Below are 24,180 nucleotides of genomic sequence, written 5' to 3'. Positions count from 1 at the left end.
TATTGATGGAGAGTTCTCAGGAAAAGGTGAACAAGAGAAGCAGGATCAGGCAGGAGGACAAATCAGCAGGGCTGTGTTCTCAGCGGCAGACTGGCCTCCGCCTGATCCCACAGGGCCATGGTGCATGAATAGTGGCATGGAGCTGTCCTAACTTGAGGCAGAACATTGGCTGCACCCTGCTCTTGGCATGAGGACTTCATCTTGTGGCCCTTTAGGTTGAGGCAGTGCTCATTCGCCTAGAGCAATTCTGAGGAGAATGTACCCTGAGCCATTAGCAGCAGCATTCTCGCCCTGGGGCAGTGGGCACCCCAGCCCGATGAAGGAGATCCTGAGCCTTCATCAAATGGTCCTCTCCAGCGGTGCACACTCACCTGCTTGACTTCCCACAGACTGGGAGTAGTAAAACCCCCAGTTTTTGTTACCTTTACAAGAAAGTGCCATTCATCAGTCTAAGAGATTCACTTTCCTTTCCAAGCCATTATACCATAGCAGGTTTTAGACATGTTTTATAGAGGGATGGGAAGGGGAGGGGATGCATAAGCTAACATAGCTGGTCGACATTATTGCCTCCCCCGGCATACAGCACCAGCAACTATGGACGCAGCCACTCAGTTATTCAGCCAGGCTTGTTAAAAATAGAGGCATAAAAAGAGCTGATTTCATCCATTTTATGGCAGTATATTTCCCCCAGGAAATGCAAGGTTGGCCAACATGTGTGTGGTCCATACCTTTTGTGTGGAAGATGTTTTTAAGACTTTACTCCCTTGTATGTGCCTAGTCTTGCCCCTGACCACTACTTAAGCTTCTCATCTTTTCTCAAGCTTTTTTCCTTTCTGTTACCTGGAAATGGTCACAAAATATTATAGCCTTTTCCACTCTCAAACCCAAGCTGCCACTTTCTTTCCCACACACACCATGAGGTTCTAATATCCAGCTCATCCACAATACCCCAGATTTGGGGCTGGTTGTCCTTTTGTCACCTGAGTCCGTTTCCACTTCCAGTAGAACAACCACAGACTCTATTCTGTTGTCTGTTTGGATCTGAGCTTCCCGGTAAAAGCAGTTTTAAAGAAACCTGACAGGAGAACCTAGGAACGTCTGGAATGTGTTCAAGACCAATGAAAACCCGTAAGAAGACATTCTCGCTGCCGACTCTTGGTTCAGACAAGTCAGACGTGCCCCTGGGACACCCCTGGCTCCCATCAGTTGGCACCAGGAATGGAAACTTTAGCCACGCGTAGTTGTTTCTGTGCCTTCTCTGCTCCCCTCTTGCTGACGACTTCCCAGAGCATGTCCCATCTAGCATCAGTCTGTCCTAAACATCAGCCAGCTCATCTCCATGCAGCAAGGACCCATAGGCATGCTGCGATCTCAGTACAAAAAATGCTCATCCACTGAGCTCACATAGGCCCCCTGGGAATTGACAGGCTGATGAGTGATGTGTGTGGCTTGTTTGGGACCCTGTCATTTGAAAGAAAGAATGGAATGCCGTCCCCATACCCAGGGGTGTGGGGAATAAGCTGCTGCCCACCACCAACCCTCTAGCCTCCACTCATGTGGTCTGGATCCCAGTCTCTGTGGTGATTTAGCGCAGGATTCCTTTGGGATGATCAAGGGAATGTTTGTGGAAGAAGCAGCATTTGTGTGGTTCCTGGGTTAGCCTGGGCTCCCAGAAGCTGAGCCTGGCATGAGTGTTCATGCAAAAGTGATTTTGAAAGTGCTCCCTGGAAAAACTGGTAGAGAATGAGTGGTGGGACCAGGGAGGGAGGAGAGAGGAGAAGAATACAGTGTCAAGCAGGCTTACGGTGGCCACTTTAGCTCAAGGTAGCCCTGGGTGCTTGTCATCAGATATGAAAGCACCCCAGGAGTGACAGGAGGAAAATGGCAAGGAGATTTGCTTCAGTTCCCTTCTAGCAACTTCCAGAAGAGTTTACAGGAGCCATAACTTCCCCAGGTCAGTTCTGACCCCAGTGTCTAAACCTCACTGCATTGTAAGTTGGGATCTTTGGGAAACCCATATATAACTCTTTTTTCTGCCTTACCCCTGTGGGTCCTAACACACTAAGCAGATATTGGGGCAGCAGCATCCCATGGCCATAAAATGTGCAAATGATAAAATGGGACTCCAGGGCACAGATAGATGCACTGCAAAAGGTGCCAATATGCTTTCCATCAGGATGTTATCTCAGCTAACAGGAGGATCTGAGTTAACTCCTTGTTTATTTTCAGTCTATAGCAAATGTCAAGATGCAGGTAGACATTCCCAACACTTAACCAAGGCAGAGCTCCAAACCAGTTCCTTTTGGGTAGAAGGGGTCAGAAACCATTTTGTCTGAAAAGGAAGCCCTTAGATGGAGAAAGCTATCCACCACAAGGCCCGCAGTGGAACAGAATCCCAATGCATGCCAGAGTTATGTTCTCTAGCCTGAGGCTTAGTAAAAGGCTAATCAGGAAAACTGGCCAATTTTAGTCTTGGGTCCCATTCTGGGTTCTAATGCACCATGAAATTCAATGCAATCCCGTGTTCTTTCTTAGATTCTGGCTGCAGTCTTTTCCTTTGGGGGGGGGGGACAGACCTGGGCTTTGCATAAGTCCATGCTTGATCTCTCTGGGCCTGGGGGAAAACATGAACTAAGCCCTGACTCATGTTGACCCTCAAGAGGGCACTTGACTTAGATCTAGCCCCAGGATGGTTCTCGCTAGACCTCATTTTCCTCCTCTATAAAGTGCAGGGGTCTCGGGATGGCGATGAGGATTAGGAAGGATCATGTAAGGGAAATGGTGATATGTTAACACATTAGTAGCTATTTGTGTTTCCCATGGAGAACTTGGCTGCTCATTTAAGGAGAAACCCATTGAAGAGTACGCACCTTGTTAGAACAGAGAATGACTCTGCTGCTTCCCACCTCCTCTATACTTCTGTCTCTGCTTCCTGTCCACTTGGAATGCCTCCTCTACAGCTGTGTAAGCCTTTTCTTCTTAGAGGCTCTGCACATCTGAGTCACCCATGCAGTCTTTATTCACTGAGCTGGCTCATGCTGACATTTTTCTTCCTGACCCCAAATACCACTCACTCTCTGGTTCACCTTCATCTAGATAAAGATTTGTTGTAAATATGGCTGTAGATGTAGTTCTCCTTTTCAGATAGAGGTGAGTAGTGGCAGGTTGCCTCTTCCAAAATGCCCACAGCAGTAACTCTAGGACCATGTACTCATCCAGAATCTTGTTCCTCCCCCTTGAGGCCACCCGTACCTTTGTAATGACCCTCTGCGTGACTTCCCAGGCCAGATCATAAAAGGCCATACAGCTTCCTCCTCTAGCTCTCCATCTTGAAACTTGTGGCTTGTAGCACTGAGCTACCATGGGAGAAGTCCTCAAGCCAATGAAGGGAAGGCCATGTGGAGAAGCCACTTTGAGTTAGAGAGAGAGGCCAAGCAGCCTGAGTGGTTCCAGCCCCCAGGTGTTTGAGTCTCCCCAGTGCAGGTGCCAGACAGTCAATGAGTAAGTGTCGTGTTTCCAGTTCCAAACACTAAGTCATTGCAATCACATGAGCAGCCACGAAAGGGCCACTTGCCCCAGAAATGTGAGATACAATAAAAGCAGTGTTGTTGTCTTAAACTGCTACATTTTGGGATAGTCATTATGCAACAGTTGGTATGTCTATGATACATAAGTGTGTATATGTATAGACATGTGTGTGCACATGCATATATATACTTACGTGTTTGGGAGGATATAGCCTGCCTATTACCATCCTTCAGTTTGTATGTTCATGCACTCAAATCTGACTTCTTCGGTGGGTCTGTAAACTCCACGAGGGCAAGACCATGTGGCATACTTCCTAGTTATCCTCTGGCAGAGGTAGGGCCACCCGGCAGATGCATAACCACTGCACCATATGTCCTTGAGTGAAACTGACAGGGAAACATCTGGGCCCACATCTGTGTCCCTGAAAAGCTTGCTGTCCTTACAGAGTGCAACTCTGATCCTGAAGGAATCGGAGTCTCTTTGGTACTTGAATCTTTCTCAAAGGAAACGTATCTTTGGAAAGAAACGTTGCCTGAAATCACTGAGAGAAAGCCAGCCAATTTGCTTCTGTGTCACATACTCAGGGAAAGACAACGCTGATCTCACTGGCCCTTCCACCTGTGGGCACTTGACAGCCAGCCTCTTCCAAGTGATTAGGCAAGACCTTGTCTCCTCGGTCCAGGACCTCTGTGGGATTTGCCCCTGAAAAACAGCCCCTTAGCCTGTCTCCTCCTCTTAATGTTACCTAGGAGATCAGAGATTATTTATGCAGCTATCTGTGACAGTCTGGTTCTGCTTATTTGAGCTATGGCAAGAAAACTTAAACATTGGAGCCTTTCATAGAAGGATAAAGTTATTTGTATTCCTTCCCAAAAGCAACAACAAAAACAAAACCATGGCACCCGGGTGGCTCAGTGGGTTAAAGCCTCTGCCTTCGGCTCAGGTCATGATCCCAGGGTCCTGGGATCGAGCCCCGAATCGGGCTCTCTGCTCAGCAGGGAGCCTGCTTCCCCTCCTCTCTGCCTGCCTCTCTGCCTACTTGTGATCTCTGCCTGTCAAATAAATAAATAAAATCTTAAAAAAAAAAAAAAACCAAAACCATGGATCTCAACTGTCCAAAGGGTCATTTTTTTAAAGAATCATTTTAATAGATTTTTTTTTCCCCTTAGGTCTATATGATATGCCCTGAAATTCAGTGTTTATGTGAGGAAGGATTGAAGGAAGGAACGATACAAACTCTTCTAGCCTGTGAAAGCCTGCCAACTCCTTTTACCCTCCCTTTGCATGAATTCACTGTCCAAGCAGCTCAGGTGAGCTGCAGGCCAGCATCCTCAGTACACATTAAACCAGACTTTAGATGGTGGTGGTTTCAAGGGGTCTTCATTTTCTCTGACCAGCCTTTTCTCAAGTGAGCCTGAGATTTGTCCTGGTTTATGACAATAAATACATACATTTGCATGAGGCTTCTGTGACATGATGACTGAGGTTAATGCATCACAAAGTTTATGTTTCCCTTGCATTTTCTTTTTTTGATCTCAAAATAATGATGTTGATTTCTTTGAATGTGTTTTCAACTCCAACAATCCTGCAATGATATGCAAGCACATAGAAAGACACAAGCCAAACAGCTATGACACTAAATTCTAATTTCAGGGGTGAGGGGGGCAAAAGGTCATTGACTTGTGATAGGGAATGTGATGGGGTTCTGGGGCAAGAACAAAGTGGACCCCCTCCCTCTTCCTTTGTGGATGCCTTTCCACTTAACTTTCAACAGAAATGTAGTTTTGATTATTTTGTTCTTGACTAATTCAGGAATTTAGCAGAATTTTCTTTTTCTTCCTTTTAAAAAAATTAATCACTAATATGTTTATGTGCTTGATTTAGTGACCAGATTTAGTCAGAAGTTTGATTTGCTGCCTACCTTTCTTTCCTATTTCTGAAGCTTCAAAAATTTGTCTGGACTTGAAAGGCACTGATTAAACACCTACCTTCTATTGCTGTGAATTTCAATTTGCCAACATCTTGTAGGATGTCACAATTTGACACTTATGGGAAAATGTATGAGAACCTCCAGACTCCTAAAGAAGTAGAACATGATTTCACTCCCTTGGCAGTAACTGGTTTCCAATACCCTTTGTCCCCTAACACACATTCTTGCCTCTGAGCCTTCGAATATCACCTGTCAGAGACATCAGAACTGCCACAGATGCTTTTCTGGGTTGTCTTGACCTTGAAATATTTGTAGTTGAAGGCTGTGGGAGGCTGCATCATCACTTCCTATAAGCTCTGCTATATCAAGGTCCCATTTTGCTCAAATCCTGGTTTATCCATATATAAGTTTGTATGCAATTAAATGACCTGTGGCCCTTTATCAGATCTTGCCAGCACATTCCAATGACCTTCACGTTCCCGAGGTCTTTATTTACTACTGGGCCACATGGTTCCTCCAGGTTGCCTTAGTTCCATGGAGAACTTAATGGGGCTAATCAAGTTTGGGAACCTATAATGTGAATTTAGTTTCCTGTAAGTTTTCTGCCATAGGTGATGATGCAGAATATATTCTGTTTGTTTCATTAACTTTCCAGAGTTTTTAAACATTGTTTTTCTTTATTTTCCAGAGTCCGTAATTGTTCCTATAGGAGAATTAATCCAATGCAAGCTACTCTACTATGAACTGAAGTCAAAAATCCAGAGTATAGTCATTGTTCCCCCCACACTGCTTGGTGTGCCCGCAAGCATGGACAGTTCAGGTGTCAAAGACTTCAGGGGAATTTACATGTATGTTAGGGCTCCCCCTTTCTGAAACCTTCCTTTCTGGGATGCCTAGTTTCTAGCTCCTTCAGAAGCTCCAAACTTCAGTCTTGGAGACCTCAGCCCAATAAGATCCCTGCTTTCTGTTCCACCTCTATCCCCCAGCTCTGTTCCAGCTCTATCTGCACATACTAGGGAGTTTCACAGGGGAAAAGCTGACAGGTGTGGCTTCCTTCTTTCAGTTTGGGGGGAACAATGGCTTAAAAGCCTGAAATTGCTGAGTAGGGACTTCACATTGCTCTGGAAAGACAAACTCTGGAGTTCAAGTCCCCAATGTGTAAGGGGCTTGGTAAACAGGTCAGACTTCCCATTGAAATCCTGTGAGGGGGCACCTGGGTGGCTCAGTGGGTTAAAGCCTCTGCCTTCAGCTCAGGTCATGATCCCAGGGTCCTGGGATCGAGCCCTGCATCAGGCTCTCTGCTCAGCAGGGAGCCTGCTTCCTCCTCTCTCTCTGCCTGCCTCTCTGCCTACTTGTGATCTCTGTCTGTCAAATAAATAAATAAAATCTTTAAAAAAAAAAAAAAAGAAAAGAAATCCTGTGAGGACCTCATCCCAAGATAAAGAGCATAATCAGAACAGACTTCTGTCAGAAAAAAGCCTAAAACCACCACCAGAGATGACCCTGCAGTAGTTAACTGCCTACTGGAACAAATTCAACACTGTTCTGAGGAAGACAACAGAATCCAGAGTCTTCTCGGTGCATCTTCTGTAAAGTCAGATATACGATATAAAATTACTAGACATACGTCAAGTAGATTCTAAATTCTTTTGTTTTAATCTTGTCTGCTACACACTGTAACCAGCCTTGCTCTGGTAACTACAAGACAGCACAGTGACCTTCTTGAGGGATCTTTCTTGGTCCTACTCTTGGTCTATACCCTTAAAAGCCTAGTTTGGAGGACAAAGCACATTGTGAAAACAAAAGGTATTTAGTCTGTTTCGTTCAAAACCATAATGTACCATCACTACAGCCAAAAAAAAAAAGAAGAAAAAATTGATACAGTAATTACTTTTAGTCTTGGATTAATTATAATCTTCTCATAATTTTCATTCAGATGGAACCATCATATTTGGAATGTAGACTTTGAATGCACAAACTTAGTGATCCAACAAAAAACTCTGATTTGAGACCTACCCTTAAAAGAGTTCCAGATATAGTTAGATTCTTGAGTGTTTTGACCCCAAACCATAGGTAGCTAATATTTAATATATGTCAACATAAAAAGGAAAATTATTTCCTCCAGGTAACATGTTAATTTTTCTTCCAAGGAGGAGCAGAGGTTGCCAGGTACTAAATGAGGAGTAATGTGTTTTGCCAGCTAAGTTAGCCAGTCGTTTGTCTTATTTATTTACATCTCTTCCTACAACTAACTGTGAGTTTCTTTAGGTATTTATTTCATTGCTGTAGACCAGATTTCAAGCAACTGTATTTTAGGTTTGTAACAGCCTAATGAATCTGCTTGAATATATTTTATATCTTTGGGAGATTGTATTGAAATATTTTCATCCCCCCATCTTTAAATAAATAATGCTCAAAAAGAGATGCATATTAAAGGAAACTGTGGTAGTCATTACTATTACTAGGAGCAGGGAATGCCAGTTATTCTTTCAATTTAGCACTTTGTAAGCAAAGCTTCAGTGAAGGGAAATGAGAAGCACACATGTCCCCATCCCCATTCTCATAACCAATATGGCAGCATTGTTAATAGATCACGTTCCTCTCCCACACTGCACCCCATCTAAGACTCAGCCTAACAGCCAGTCGTTACCACTCTACTGATGAACATGTGCGATGAGATCTATTTTCTGATTCTGAAACTGGTGATCATGGAATATCATCAAGGGTGAAAGAGAAAAAAATGGATTTTGAAAGGAGAAAACAGAGGAAAAACTTTAACTGTGCTTCTCACCAAATCCTTCTGTTATTACCTTCCCATCTATAGACCAACAGAACACTATGGGTTACTTCTGGCTCTGAAATGTGATGGATTAACACTTTTTTTTTTTTTTTTTTCAAAAGAAATCATTGATTTTGGAGTGTCCGCTCATTTAGCATGCACACTTCATCTCTGCTCTAAAGTAAACACATGAAGAAGGAAAACTGTCGATTTAAAGTCTTATGGGGAATTACTACATTCAAAAAGAACTGTTTAAATTGCACTTGTCCTTTCTTAGGACATGCACCCTCATTCTCCCCAAGGATGCTGAGGAGGAATGACCTTTTCTTTTACCAGTGTGCATCCCCTTAAGGAACTATGTAGTGGGTTTCTGTGCATATCAGTTTGTTGGTCTGAATTTCTCTGCATCAGTAAGCAGACATGAAATCATAACAGATGAAACACCTGGGTCAGACCCCAGTCCATCCAGCCACACATTCTCTAACATTGGCACCAAGGAACATTTTGAAGAACAGAGCAGTCCATGAGGGGCCTAAAGTTCTGAACACCACAGGGCTATTGACCATAAATATTCCATTTCTTTTAATGATATAGCCATGGTCATCCCACATGAGCAACAAATACAGGTTGTAGGCTCTTGCCCCTACAAATAGGCCTCCTTCTATGTGCTGCCATGTTTGTGGCCTGAGAACACTAAATTAGTCATGGGATCACTGTATTTTCTACAGTAGCTACTGGCTTGGAGACATGAGCAATGCTGAGGCCATGGTTTTTTATTATTGATAAAGAAATATGTTTCCAGTTCCTCAAATTACATTGCAGTGCCTTGCCAGGCCAAAAGTCTTTGGTAACTAATGATTGGGGTTCTTTAGTTGCAAAGAATGTCTGTTCCCTTCCAGGAGAAAAGCTTGTGGGATGATTTTTTTAAATCTCCTGCCAATATGGATATGAGAAAAAGAGCTCTGAAGTGGAAATCAAGGAACTTCTCATGGGTGTGTTGGATCAACTTCAGCACCATCAAAACATGGCAGACAGTCTTCGAACCTGGATTCAGGAGTTAGGTGGTTCCATGCTGCTGTCAACAAAGCAGGATGCATCAATCCCTTATAAATGTATAGAAGTGAGGCCATTGAAAACTGTTACCATTATTGGAGGGGCAATTCACCTGAATATGGATGAGTCCTCTGCTGGAAGAATAAATCTTTGTTGAAATGGAGAGGTGCCAACATGCAAAATTCTTAGCTTCCCTTGTCTAAATATGGGTTCATCAGAAGTAGACCCTGAGGCAGATTCAAGTACAGGTTTATTTGGGAGGTGATCCAGATAGGGGAGTCAGGAAGTGAGACAGGAAAAGGAAGGCATCCAATCAAAAGAGTGTTACAAAGCCAGTTGTCACACTGAGCACCCAGAGCTTTACCCAGCTGAGGGTGCTAGCAAATAGCACCAGACACATCTGAGAGTTATCTCACCCAGGTGGTGAGGGAGCTGAGGTGTTTATACACCCACCCTTTCATCAGACTTGGGTTGAGGGCTTCACCTGGGGGAAAGAGCAGTATTAATTCTCCAGCATATCCAGCCTGCAGTATCTGGGCAGAGAACCCCATCTCTGCCTTAGGGAAAGTCTTCAGGCAGACAGACGCAGGTGCTGGTAATTGCTTAGCCTAAAAGTGGTAGGATTCCAGGAATGTGGGCAGTGTCCCCAGACACTGATGTCCTGGGAAACAAGCCTTATTCATATTTTTATCTCTCTACTATTTAATAAAGTAAAAGGAGCTATCATTTGATAATTACTTGCCTGATTCTAGGTACTACATGTTTCATAAATTTCATCACAATTCATCTTCATAATAACTATGTAAACTGGTGTTGTTTTCATCCTCCCATTTTGCACGTTAAGAAATTAAGACTGAAAGAGGTTAAGGAATTTACCCAAGGCCACAGAACTCGTAAGTGGTGAAGGAAGTCTTCAGGTCCAGGTCTTTAGGCTCTTACAAAACCCTGGCTGCCTGTGGTAAACAAATGTCACCACATAAGCATTTGAAACCAACTTTCTCAGCAAATTTGAGTGGTAGTATCTTTTTGATTGACAGCCACATTGAGGCTCTTGGTTACCATGACCCTTGGTTATATCCTCCTTCACAGAGATGCTGTTTATGGTCTCATTTCCATGCACACATTGATCCATTTGAATCCAGATTTTGTTTCTGGCTTTCGAAGGGAAGAAGTTGTGACCTTCAAAGTCAAGGGAGGAGAAAGGTCAGTTTGCCCTTTCTAATATGGAAGAATCAACATGCTAGAAAGTCAGACCCCACTCATGATCTCAGGCCCTCCACTACCATCTGTGTGAACTTTGGCTCATGACTTGCCTTCTTTGGGTCTTGGTTTACTTATCTGTAAACTGAGGATAAAGATTCCTATCATAGAAACCATGATAAAGGGAGCCTGGGTGGCTCAGTGGGTTAAGCCGCTGCCTTCAACTCAGGTCACGATCTCAGGGTCCTGGGATCGAGTCCCGCATCGGGCTCTCTGCTCAGCAGGGAGCCTGCTTCCCTCTCTCTCTCTCTCTTTCTGCCTGCCTCTCCGTCTACTTGTGATCTCTGTCAAATAAATAAATAAAATCTTAAAAAAAAAGATTTCAATCAACAAAAGGCAGTATTTTATAAAAAAAAAACCATGATAAAGTGAAAAATAGTTATAGGACTCAATAAAGATTAGTTCCATCCTTAAGTATTGGGATGGTTGCAGAGAGAGCTGAATGTTCCCTTGCTTCCAACCTCTGCTTTGGTCCACTCAGCTGATGACTCATCAGTGACCAGGACAGTGCATCCTTTGCCTTTCTGTAACTGGGTTTGACTAGGGTACCTGGCATGTGTGAAGAACTGAGTAACTGCATGTTTATTTGCATATGATTGATTTGTTAATACATTTTCCAGTGTTGTTGAGACTCAGATTCCAAAGACGACCTCCCAGCAGCCTGCAATTCTCTGGGACACCCTATACTCTCCCATTGCCATATACGTCCCACCCCACCTCCCACCCCTGTACTTTTGTGGCTTACTGAACCTCACTGAGCATAAGAGAAGGGCACCAAAATGTCTCTGAAACTTTTCCAGAGACTAAATATTTAGAGAGTTAAGTTGAGAATATATCCATTTTCACATAGATTCCTTTGTGGATAATTTTGTTCAGGGACCTTCAGTTATGACATATGTGTTCACTTAATCAACAAACACTCTTAATTAAGTGACTGTTCTGTGCCAGGCACCTCACTAGGCACTGGGAATGCAGAGAAGAGAAGGATAAATTCCTTCCAGCCTTAACTGTCCTCCTCTGGTCTGTTGGAGAAGGCAAAAGAAACCAAAAATTGATGAGGCAAGGCCTCACATGCAGAATGCTGAGTCCCATATTAGCTTTTGCATTACTCAGGATGGGCTGGGCTACACTGAGTAACAAACAGCCCCAAGCCTCAGTGGCTAAGAGAAGAAGCACATTATTTTTTTACTCATCCTACAGGTATAAAATGTGCATGTCAGAGGAGTAGGATTCTGATATCAGTTGCTCAGGGACTCAAGCTGATGCAAAATTCATCCTGCTGTATGATTCTATGCATATTTAGACAAGAAAATGCAAAGTGATGAATCAGACACTGGCTATTAAAGCCTGCCTAGAAGTGTGACATATATCGTTTGCTCCCATTTCATTGACCAAAGCAAGCCATGTGGCCCCACCTACCCTTAAAGAGAACCTAGAAGTATAGTCCTTCCAGGTCTCCAGAACAAAGAACAGCCAAAATAGCCACTCCCAACTGCTGGGAGTTTTACTGCTCTGCTTCTCCCAACAGGATTTCTTAGTTAATAATTCTGTCTTGTGTTTATACGAAAACCATCCCTGGGAGAAAGTCCCTCTAAGTTTGTTCACACTTGTCTTCTCATGGTATTTATTTTTCTCTTTCATGGACCTTGGCCCAGTGGGTGCTGGCCACAGAGAGAGAAAAACGCACGGTTCCTTTCCACAAGGAGTTCACAGTGTGGGAATCAAAGGTGACTGCAGTTGGTTGGAAAACCGCTTATTGGGTACTTATAGGACAAGGACACCACAGAAAGAGTCTGGAAGACTCCATGGGAGGCTGAGTACTACGACAGCTGGCTAATGGTGTTCTCCTGGTGTTAACGCCAGGGGAGGGGGAACAGAAGGTTTTATGGGATGGAGCACTCAGGTGGAGGAAATTGTCTAATGCAGAAGCATGAAGTCATGCATCATGCACGGGAGAAGTTGGGCAGTGTCAACCCTAAATTCTTGGGCAACTCCCAAGAGACAAGTCAATAAAATGTGCAAGGTATTTTGTTATAAAAAGGCCCCTGGGATGAAAGGCCAGTGTTGTGACGGTTGTAGCAGTCAGATTCCCTTCGTTCAAACGTGTTAAGGTAGCTAAATTTTTGGAACTACATCTTGGAAGACTCCATGTAATCAACATGAGATCAGTATGCCTATAGATGCCATGACTGTCCCTGCTACAATTTTTCCCCCAAATGAAACAGAAAATACTCTCTATCCCTTGCAAACCTCCACTTGGACTCATCAAACTCAGGCCTCAGGAAAGCAGCCAGGAGAAGCAGGACAGCTGACTGCTGTTGCCTTGGTAAGGGGAATCCACTCTGTTCAGGGCTCTGTGGTTTCTATGGGAACAGCACTGCTTGCTTTTGCTGGCTCCCCTGAGCTGACAAGATGTACTAAAAGGAAAATTGGGGGAGAGAACGAGAGCTGCAGAAAAAGAGTTGAGGATTTTGAAGGTATTTGGGGGAACCCTCCATTGGATGTGTAGCTGTTCCCAGCACACCACGTGGGCCATTTGGCTCCAACGCAGCCTGAACAGGGGAAGCATATATCTAGAGGTACATGCATTCACACAGCTCTCTCAGACTAAACACCATCCTAGAGAAACAGATGCCAGCACAAAGCAGGTGGGAATTGGCAGTAGGAGGATTTCAACTCCAAGACCAGAAAACAATGTGTCCTTGTCCCCAGGCCAGACCAGCATCCCATCATTGTTATAATTATGAAGACTCACTATAAGTGGCCTAGGAAGATGGTGGGAGGCATTTTACATACTCTGCCTACATTCTCCCCAGCCACCCCGCAAAGCTGGCATTCACCCACCCATTTTACAGATGAAGGAAATAGGGCTCTGAGAGAGGATAAGATAACCCATGAGTTATATAAGTGGTATAGGTCGGATCCAAACCCAGGCCTGATGCTCCATGTTGGGTCCTTATGCAAAACCTAACCAAAAGCCCAAGGGCAGTGTCAAGTTCCCAGAGATGGGTAACCATCCAGCTCCCACCTTGGCCAAGAAATGCCCCCGGTTCTTTGGATTTGGGTGTGAAGAAGCACACCAAAAATGGAAGACACATGGGATGGCATTACTACCATTAGCTCTGCAGGAGGCTCTAGCAGCCCTACCTTGTTTTGTAGATGAGGAAACTGAGGCCAAGAAGCACTGGGAAGAACCTTCTAGTCCAGCATGCCACAATGTATCTTTACAGGTTATCTTGGACAGCTGTAGCTGTTCTGAAAACACAATTTCTCAGGTGTATTTGGGGCCTACCTGTCAGGTAGGGAGCTAGCTCGGGCTCAAGGAGGCAAGCAGCTGCTGCTGGCAGCCCTCTTCTTGACCAGTTGGGCCAGATGGACAAGATGGGCATATTCCATCCCCAGTCAGTGTCCAGGACTGGGGATTCCTTTAGCATTCTTCATCCTGCTGACAATTATTAGACACCAGCTCTGTGCACTAACCGTACTCTGAGATTAGACAGGAAGGAGCAATGAAGAGGAATTGCGGCCATCTTTCAGATGGCCAACAGACATGCAGGTGGTTTCTTGAAGCACCTGTGACTCTGTCTGGGGCCTTCTCTGGTCCCACATACACACCGAGTTAGCCAAGTGCAGAGATGAGGAGTGTTAAGGGTTAGCCCTAAAGTGTTTAGGACAGCCTTCAACAGTGATGGATGAGCATTTGTGACAATACTGAGGCATATTCTATACCATCTCTCAGAGGGGCCCCAGCAAATTTGAGCCTACTGCCTCAGCCCCTTTCTGATTTGTCTCCCTCCTCCCAGATATCACTTCCCAGATAAACTGCTGGCATTCATATCTCTGTCTCAAGGTCTGCTCTTGAGGGACCCACCCTCAAACATAGGCATGTGGGACCTCTGAAGGAGGGCTTACTGCCTGGAGGGCAAGAGGAGAGGGACTCCAGCTCATGTTTAAAAAATATTTTCTTGTAACTTTCACCAAAAGATGATTCTATAGGAGCGAAATAAAATATATGTATTCCTCTTTGCAAATTGTGCATTAGCTCTTTGAAATTATTGTTAGAATTTCATCACCAGCCCAATACATGTTTACACAAAGGACCTATAAGGAATAAGTAGAGTGGGATCCATGTCAGTAGCTTGCTGGGGGATATTGACCCTGGTCATTCTTTCCACATTGTTGTGAACCACCAAATAAGAATTTTGTTGTTGTTCTCGAAGCAGACTGATCTGAGAATCCTTAACTGCCTCTCCTCTGCTTTTCCACCCCTGCCATCACACCCACCCCTTATCTCAGCCACTGACCAGCCAGGTTCAATTTCATGAGGAAGTTTGCCAGTGGCCTGCTTGGCCAGGACTTCGGACAGCGCCTCAGCCCTTCCTGAGCCAGCACTTGGCTCTGTGGGTCCCACCTCATTCAAGGGCATAGCCTCCAGCGTGGTCTGGACAAGTCCAGGTGAACATGGGGACCAGCCAGGGCTGGAAGGTTTCCAGCCCACCCAGCAGGGCCTTTCCTCTCCTTACCTTTGCTCCACTCCCCACCATGGGGGTGACCCATGGAGAACATCAGTGTCCTGGGTTTGGGAAGTGGACAGAAAAGGACATTTCTCTTGGTTCCTGATCCACACTGAACAACTTCGGGAGGGGAGGGCAAGGTGAGAGCCATGGGATGGTTATTTGGACTAAAATTTATTCAGGCAAATTCAAAGAGAAGTTCAAAGGAGGAAGTGTGAGAAAGCATCTCCTAAGAGTGTAAGACATCCTGTGTGCACAAGGAAAGCCAGGAGGTGTGGAAGAAGGACAGGCAGGAATTGACTGGGGGGCTGCAAATACCAAGTCTCCCCAGATCCAGCCTCTGTGGATACTGTGGGCAGCAGGGAAGTTTCAGGGAGGAGGAAGTCGAAGGGTTTCTCACCAGGGAGGCTGGAAGGCCTCCGCTAGCTCTGCTTACTGGACAAGAGCACACCAGCCAGAAACATTAGGCCCATAGAGGGAAGACGCTAGAACAGAGACTCCTCAGTAAAGTGGCTGGAATCCTTGCAGTGCCCAGGGCCTGACGGACAAACTTCAACCTTGCTCTGTGAATGTTTGTCCCCTTCTGGTAATTTCCAGATTGTCGTGTCATTTGGTCTTCAAAGTGAAAGCCTCCAGGCTTGCCCTCATTTTTCCCATCCATTGATCAGGAGGACTCAGTGCAGCCTGTTTGGAATAGCTTCAGCTTAGAGAGCCACTTGGAGGGGTGTGGGCAGATCATGACCTCCCTCTCTTTCCTTGTCTTCTCCACTTCATCACATGAAGAATAGGACAAAACTAGCATGTGTGATCACACCTGTGACATGTGCAGGTGATCTGTGCTTCATATGCTGGATGTAGCCTCAGGCCATATCACCACCGCTGTGGCTCTGGAAAGAGTTACGCGGTTGTCTTTATCTGATGATGCCCTGGAAGCAGAGAGCAGAACTTTTTCAGTTACGCGGTTGTCTTTATCTGATGATGCCCTGGAAGCAGAGAGCAGAACTTTTTCAAGGACTAGCCAGAGACTTGCATCTTGGGCCAACAGCCTGGCCAACAAGCTGCAAACCAGAAGCATGTTCTGTGCTGTCTCCCCGGATCTGCAGCGGGACTGGACCCCAGGTGTCCTGTGTGGTCACCCACTCACTCATCAATGTTATTGTCTTTGACTCCCTTCCTTCCCTGGTCTCCTCCCCTTCCTCGCTCATAGCGTGTCTAGGAGTCACCTCCAAATAAGCTATGTATCCCCAAATCCTTGACTGAAGGTCTGCTTTGGGGGGAACCCAAAACAAGACACGTGGCAAGCAGGTGTCATCTTGTACATCCTCCCTGTCCACTGGTGATAGTTGTCCCACTTGTGTGCTGGAGATGGACGGAGAGCTTGTGGAGCTCCAAGAGAAAGTCTGCTTTCATCAGCTGGCCAAATTTGCTAAAGATGGGGCCAAGGGCAGGGAAACATGCACAGCTTCCCGCAGAGCCTGCTCTGATGCGTCTTCCAGAGACGAGAGCCATGGGTCCTACAGGAGGCCTTATGAAGGCTCTGGCCTTGAAGCTGATGGGATTTTATGAAAGGCAGGGAGAGAAGATCACTTGGAGAAGGGGATATCTCGGGCTGATGGTATAATCTGTGCAGATAAAGACATAAAAAGAAAGCAAATAAATGCAAGGCGTGCTCAAGGAATAGCAAATGGTCCTGTCTGTTATGAATATGACACCCATGCAACAATGTTGACTGTCAAATTTCTAGCAGTGAGAGCATGGCCTGGCACACAGTAGCTGCCCGGGAGTTAGTAACTAAGTGAATGAGCACATGCAAAGTATAAAAGAGTGGGAGAAGAGAAGAAAGCTCTAGTAGGGAACAGCCAGGACCATCTTGGCACTGCCAGTGCACAGACTGGGGCTTTCATCGCCCAGTAGGGAAGGCTTGGGACCAGGGAGACAGGCATGAGCAGCTCTGTGCTTGATAGTCCATTTCAGGGGTGGCAAATGTGGGTCAAATTCAGAAAGGGTAAGAAAGACCAGGGAAGGTGTTGCACCAGGCCCGAGGCCCCAAGCCAAGACAGTCCTGGTGGGAAAGGAGGGATAGTTTAGGGCAGGGATCTTAACCCTGTGTGTCCCATGGACCCCCTTGGTAATGCAGGGAAGCCTACAGACCTCTGCTCTCATGAACACTATAAATCACAAGGGGTGATCTAACTGCCCCCCAATGTTGCAGCGGTGAGCAAGAGCTGCTGTGGGCATATAGTATAACGTATCATGAAAACATATCTGATGGGGCCGGAGTCTCTTGTGCTTTTCACACTCCTGAGGTTTATTGCCTACTTTCTTACCTGAAGGAAACACTAAATTCCAGGTAGAGATGTGTGAATGTAAAGATATAATTTTTTCTCATCCAAGTTCATGGATTCTGCATTAAAACAAGGACAGGCGTGACTGTCCCAGTCTTCCAGAGCTGAAAATATTATCCTCTGTTCTGAGCTGGTTTTCTCTTTCCGTTCTTCAGCCCTGCACGAATTCCCTAATGACATCTTCACCAACGAGGATCGAAGACAGGGGGCGGTCGTTCTCCACGTGCTCTGCGTAAGTATCCCTTTTGGGGCTCTGCTAGAGGGTCCGGAGGGGAGACCTGGCCAGTGGTGGGTGGGCATAGTGAGATGAACCCTTGGCATGGGTCCTCCGAACCCCGTGGAGGGCAGTCTCCATATGTACCTTGTGTAGGAGGTTGCAGGCTCATAAGCTGGAAGATAGCAACATATTCTTTCCTTGATATCAGAGTCTAAACCTTGGGTTCCCAGGTCAGCAAGATTTGCTGTCTACTATTTAACCTTGCTCTCTCTCCTCCAGTGCCACCCTCTTGGGGAACCCTTTACTAACCAGCCTCTCTAGAATGCCATCATCTTTCCCCATCCTGGGCTTTGTTTTTCTCCATATTACTGATCACTATCTGACATATTATGCTATCATTATTTGTTTCCTGTCCATCAGCCTCACTCACATGCAAGCCCAGGGGAACTGGGGCATGGTCTTGCACATGGCTTCTTTCCCAGACCCATTTCTGGCATGCGGTAGTGACAAAGTATTTGTGAAATTAACAGATTACGTGTCACGTCGCTGACACGGCATCTGACCTAGAGTAGGCAAGCAATAAACGTTTGTTCTGGTTCCTAATGTCCACCATTGCCCTAGAGCAGACCCAGGGCATGGAAGGTCCTCACTTTTCTTTGCCCCTGTTTGGAGATCGTGGGGAGGGTGTGTACGTGAAAATATATCTAAGGAGTGGCTGCAGAATCAGAAAGACCCAGGCCAAATCCTGGATTAGGTACGCCACTGTGCTTTCCCGTCTCTATGATATTCACTCTTCCCCGAAATTCTCTTAATTCCATTTTGGTTATTTATTGCTGTAAAACAAATTCTCCAAATTTTGTAACATACCCAATGACCACTCTCCGTTACTCACTGGGTCTGTGAGTCAGGAGTTTAGAAGGGGCACAGAGGGAATGCTGTGCCACCGGACCTGGGCCTGCGAGGGGACAATCCAGATGGCTGACAGTGACCCCAGTAGCTGGACTAGAGCCCTTGGTGCTGGAGAACCCCCCTCCCAAGAGGGTTTCTCCACCCTCGAGCCTGGTGTCCGGGCTGCAGTGACCAAATCTCCAGCTTGTCTGGAACTGTTGGCCAGAGTGCCTCCATGTGGCCTCTCTGTCATGACTCCCTGTGGCACTCCAGTACTTGGAGAGGGACATTAAGTGAACAAGGAGGAAGCCCCATGGCCTGTAATGCTCTGGCCTCGGAAGTCACACGCATCATTTCCACAAGATTGTATTATTGTCACAAACCCACCACAACTCAAGGGCAAGGGACAAACACCTTCCTTTTCAGGCCACACCGGGGGCATGGGTATGGAGCCCAGGTCCGCTGTCCTTGTTCTGCCTGTGGCTTCTGACAAGATGTTTAGCCTCCCTGGACCCAAAGCTGCTCCCAGCTTGACTCCCCTTGTGGTGAAAGCAATCAACTCTTCAGAGCTTTCCCCACTTGCCCCAACTGCCCAGAACTCTCCTCTTGAAGAAAAAGCACGAGAAATCTTTTTTTAGCAAAGACATTCTCTGAAAACACCATATAAAGTAGACTCTTTGCCATCCTCCCTGCCCTTCAGGAGAGTCACACACACAGAGCAATTAATATGGATTCCAGCTGCCACCCTTGGCACCAATGAGGCTCCCCTGTCTCCAGGCTGTGGAGACCCAGTCACTGCAGTTGGACTGGAGTAGGTTGGCATTTTCCAAAGAAGGGAGAAAAGGAACTCTAGGAAGGAAAGGGAAACCTATGATCAAAGATGTAGAGACTTGAAAGCGCAGGGCATCGGGAATGAACAGAAACTAAAGACAGGGAAGGTGAGGGGCGGGGATCACCTTGTAGGCACCATGAGGTGATTCAGCTGCTGAGTTGGAAGTAGGGGGAAGCAGATTCCTGACCTTGCCATCCTTCCTTGCCTAGGGATTAGGGTCAGGCATGGCCAGAGATGACCCAGCATGGTCTATGCTCTAGTCAGGTGATGAAGACCCAGGCAGGCCACAGAGAAAGGCTCAGGGCCATTTGGGCAGGGGTCCCAAAGTCTAAATACCCTAAGAACACCCCAGGCATGGGTGTTCGTGAGCATCAAGAGGAGGTGTAAGGGACTGAATGTCATCTAGCTGCCTCTGGGCCCCTGAAGAGCAGGGTCTGCCCATCCAGTGAGGCGAAGGCTCCAGACTTGTGTCCTGTCACCGCAGCCTGCCCCAGGGAGAGGGTCTGAGGCTGTCCTTTCATTGGGATTCACTGATGGTCATGGTGGTTCTAGACCGGAGAACCCAGTCCTTTCAGATCTTACTCTGAAACCTGACTAAACTTTTCATTTGCACTCAAACTCCAAATTCCCCATTCTAGTTGGGCCACATGGGTTTGCTTTTCACATGGGTCTCCGTAGAGCTCATAGTCTTCAGCCCTGGTCGATTCCTGGTCTGTGGACATGGGTGCTTCTGAAGACACCCCAAAACAGTCTTTTAAATCTTCACTTCACAACTTGCTTCTCTTTTTCTTTGATTTTCACAGAAATGCTATCCTCTCTTTTGTGAGCTTCTTGGAAATCAAAGAGCCATTTCTGGTTTAACTTTCTGAAGGCTGCAGCTTTCATTTTCCCTTGAATCTGTCTGGTTTTGTGGATTTCAAAAACCCTAAATCCTGAGATTGCCCTAAAAAATACTTCTGTTCCTTCTGACTGTTCTTCATGGATGGATTCTTTGCTAGTGTGGAAAGTCATCATTGGTATAACTGTATCAACAGTAACTATCCCCAAGAAAGCACACTGGTCTTAGAACCTGCTTGATAGCCCATCTGTTATAATGTTGGGACACTAAAGCAGTATTCTCTGTATGTGAGGAAATTTGCACCTTATAAGCCCATGGAGGCTGCCCTAAATAGAGAGAGAGGCCTGTGAATAATTTTGTGATTTAGGAATATCTTGTGAAATTTGCTAATCATCCCCCCGGTAGATAGTTGAATCTTTGAGATTATAAGACAAGCTAGTAAAAGCTTTTCTCATCTAGTAAAAGAAGCTTTAAATAATCAATATTTGAAATTCTTTCTCAAAATGGGCTTGTCCTTAGTAAGTCAATTTCCATTGCAGAAATTAATACCGTCTGTGTACCTTGTCAGCATTCAAAAATATTCTTCCTAAGCTTCAAGTCTTCTTTTCACATTTTTAATGTAATTCCCCTCTTCCGGTAGACATATTTCTATGTGTGTGTGAGAGGTGGTATAAAGGATCATGTAAGGACCTATTTAGCAAAAGGCTTCCATTAAGGTTAAACAATAACCTTGTTGTTTAACCCTTAAACTGTCCCTGCTTCTCTTCCTCCAGGGGATTTACTTAAAAACAAGTCCTAGAAACCAGCTCCAGGTAACAAAGCCCAGATACAAGGGTGGGTCAGGCCAGGTGGAGACATCTGATCAGTGGGGGATTGCATACTGTCTCCTTAGCTATCAAGGAGTATGGGCCCCCGCCCTTTGGGAGACTGTTGGGCGCCAATTCTAACCAGGTGATAGGCTAAGTCAAATGTCTACTATAGGGTAAATTGTAATTCAGTTGGTCACCTAGCATCACTGTGCAGCTTTTTCTGTGTGTTACAATTTCATTGGCTGCCTGTGCGTGGCCAGGCCCGACCACATGGCCTTTGCCCTTAGAAGCTAGTCTGTGAAACAGAGAAGGGTCGCCACTCTCTATAAGAGGCGTGGCCCTGGCCGGTCAGTTTGATTCTTGATGCTTGGCGCGAAATAAAGCTTTGCTTGACCTTCGCTTTATATCAGTCTCGCTCCTTTAATCAGGGACCCATTATTGGGGGACCTAACAGATCGCAGTCCTAAAAATGAATGTATAGCCCTTATGAAGGCAAATTCCTGCTAAGTGAATCTGGCTGGGAGATGGGCTCCATTACTGGTCCAGGAGCTCAGACCCATCCATGGACCAGCCAAGAAAGAATTAGGAACGAGAATGTTTCTGATGTCCATCTTTGTGTTCTAAAACGTGGGTATGCTTGGAGAAGCCCCACTGGAAACTCGGGTGTCAACCCTGTGCATGCAGAAGGGACTTCCTCTGTGGAGCATTAGGGTAGCCTCCACTGGGGCCACACTAGGCTTCCCAAGGCAGCAAAAGAATGCATGAGCCACTGAGAGGTCCCTGGTCATCTGCCTCAGGCCCAGTCTGTCCAGTGGTAGGGACTCCCTTGTCCACATCTCGGTCTTCACTGCACTCCTATATCCAGTGCTGATTTTAGGAGCTCATGTGTGTTCACATGAGGTGGGCTCTATATGGGCTGGAGCATTTCAGAATTAGAGGCTAAATTTTTGTGGTGGGGGTCAAGCCAGGGTTCCCTGGGAGTGGAAGTGAGGGCCATTGATCTCTAAACCGATGGTGTCCAGGGCTGGATCCCAAGCATGGGGGCTTTCCTGTACCCCAGTTCCTGTCCATATTTCTTTTCCTCCTTCTCTAGCCCAAGGACTCTTTAATCTGGTCTGGGAATTTAGGGAAACTGGCTCTGTGAGCCTGCAACCAAATTCCATCTTGTTCCCAGATCAGCCTGCTTTTTAAACTCAAGGAATTCGCTAATTTCTGTCTCATGGTTCCATTACGACCTGGCTTGCTCTCCAAAGCTGCGGGAGGAAACCAGTTGGCATCCGAGGAAGTGATGGGGATGTGAGGCAGCGGGGTTGGTGGGGGAGTGGCTGTTTAAATACCAGGCTCCCTCTGGAATTGTGTTTTTTCTAGGTCCATTCCATATTGCCTCCATGTTGCTGATTTTCCAGGGCTCCCAGACAGATAGAATGCCTAGATGTCCTGGATGTATCCATTCTGCCCTCCCTTTCCACACTGTTCCCATGCTGGCCTCTTTTTGCACCTGCTCTGCTGGCTCTCTCCCTGTACCCTTCACTTTTTCTCAATTCCCAGCCAGCTGGTCACCAGCCAGACTTGGTTGCCTTCTGGGTCTGGTCTTACCCAGTCAACATGATCAAAGTACAGGCCTGCCATCAGCAGATACAGACGTTGGGGCAGCTTCTGAAGGAGGAGTCTGGGCTCTGCAACCCCAACCCCAAACTACCCCCCTCCACCCAGAGCTAAAAGGAAGGCTGATTTGGATGTGTTCTTGGAGCAGCCAGGTGGGGGGTCTTTCTGGGGAGGGCCCAGGTCCCACGTGGTCTATTCCCCTTTCAGTCCTGGGGGAGGAAGCTGTCTGGAAGGGGCCTCACCAAGAGATGTCATTTCCTTGTGGCCTGAATTCCTTCCAGTTCTCTCTATTTAATTTTAATATCTGGAGTAGTTTCTCTGGATGTGCCCCTCTGGGGCCCAGATTGCTTTTGTTAAGAGCCAAGGAATAAACTATTTGCTGCAACAGCCCGTTATTAGAGGGCAGAAGGGCCAGGCTACCAGCAGGTGGTGGAGGGGGCCCCTTCCGCTGCCCCCGCCCCCGCATACCAGCCCAAGAAGAGGCAGCTTTGCATGTCAAAGCTCTTGGTCCACCTCCACCCCAGGGGTGATTTTTGTCTCTCCAAGGCTATCCCTCTGCTTTTTTGGCTGTGAAACAACTCGACTTTTATACGCCAGCCCTATCTAATAGAACTTTCTGTGCTGGTAGAAATGTTCTCTGATGGCCTGGTCCAGTAGGGCAGCCTGCTGGCCTGTGTATGTCCGCTCAGCCCTGGAAGTATGGTTAGTGTGATGGAGGGACTGATTATTTTTATTTCATGTTAATTAACATAAATTTAAATAGCCTCTTGTGGCAGGGGGCTGCCCTGGAAAGCCTTCCGATGGATTCAGACTCAGCGTCTTCCCTTCCTTTTTTATGTTGTCAGCTTGAAATCAAGAAGCAGACAGAGACAGGAAAAAAGCAAAGAGGTGTTGCTCCCTCATTTCATTCTCTTCAGGGCTAGCCTGGGTTTAGCAATTCAAACATACGGGATGCAGGGAAGTCATTGCCAGGGCCCAATGGGATGTTTGATGAAGAGGCAAGACACCCAGATTAGGAGTGAGGACAGTTACCTGTCACCCACAAGCTCAGTGCTCTGGAACAAGTCAGAGAACTTCCGACCTCAGTTTCCACATCTGTAGAGTGGCAGGTGCATAGTAGGTGCTCAGTAAATGGTAGGCTTTTGATCTTCACCTTCTCTCCATCCCACCCACACCCCTCTAAGCTCCCATGTGATTAGCCTGTTACAAACACCTGTCATGGGACCAGAGCCAGATCCACTCAGAGGCAGCCCCGTCCTCCTGAGCAGCCAGACAGGGGGCATCAGGAAGGCCTCTCTGAAGCTGGTGCCTTGCCAGGCCCAGGGCTCTGGGAGAGAGGCAGTTGCTGGGGTTTGAAATTTAAAGGAACCTGTATGATCTGGTCAGCAAGGTCCCAGCAACAGTTCACTCGCTAGGCAGACGTGTTTAGTTAAGGGATTTCACCGTGGAAGAGAAAAATGATTAGAAGAGCTTGTGGAATTTGCTGTTTACTCTTGGAAAAGTGCTGAGCATGTCCTTAATTTGTCAGTGTCAACACAAAGCTAAAACTGGCGTCCAGAGAGGATTAGCACGAAGAGAGTAA

The 24,180-nt window shown here is 46.3% G+C and overlaps 1 protein-coding gene across 1 annotated transcript in view; it reads left to right on the top strand.

Annotated features, from left to right (window-relative positions):
* SLC24A3 (solute carrier family 24 member 3) overlaps positions 1-24,180 on the top strand; it is a 500,867-nt gene that overhangs the window by 266,117 nt on the left and 210,570 nt on the right. Inside the window, exon 3 of the mRNA XM_047746163.1 lies at positions 17,565-17,641. Coding sequence (XP_047602119.1) covers positions 17,565-17,641 — 77 coding nt within the window. The remainder of the gene's footprint in view (positions 1-17,564; positions 17,642-24,180) is intronic.

This window comes from Lutra lutra, chromosome 9, assembly GCF_902655055.1.
Source record: "Lutra lutra chromosome 9, mLutLut1.2, whole genome shotgun sequence".
Classification (NCBI taxonomy): Eukaryota; Metazoa; Chordata; class Mammalia; order Carnivora; family Mustelidae; genus Lutra; species Lutra lutra.
This window is presented reverse-complemented; position numbering and strand designations above follow the sequence as displayed.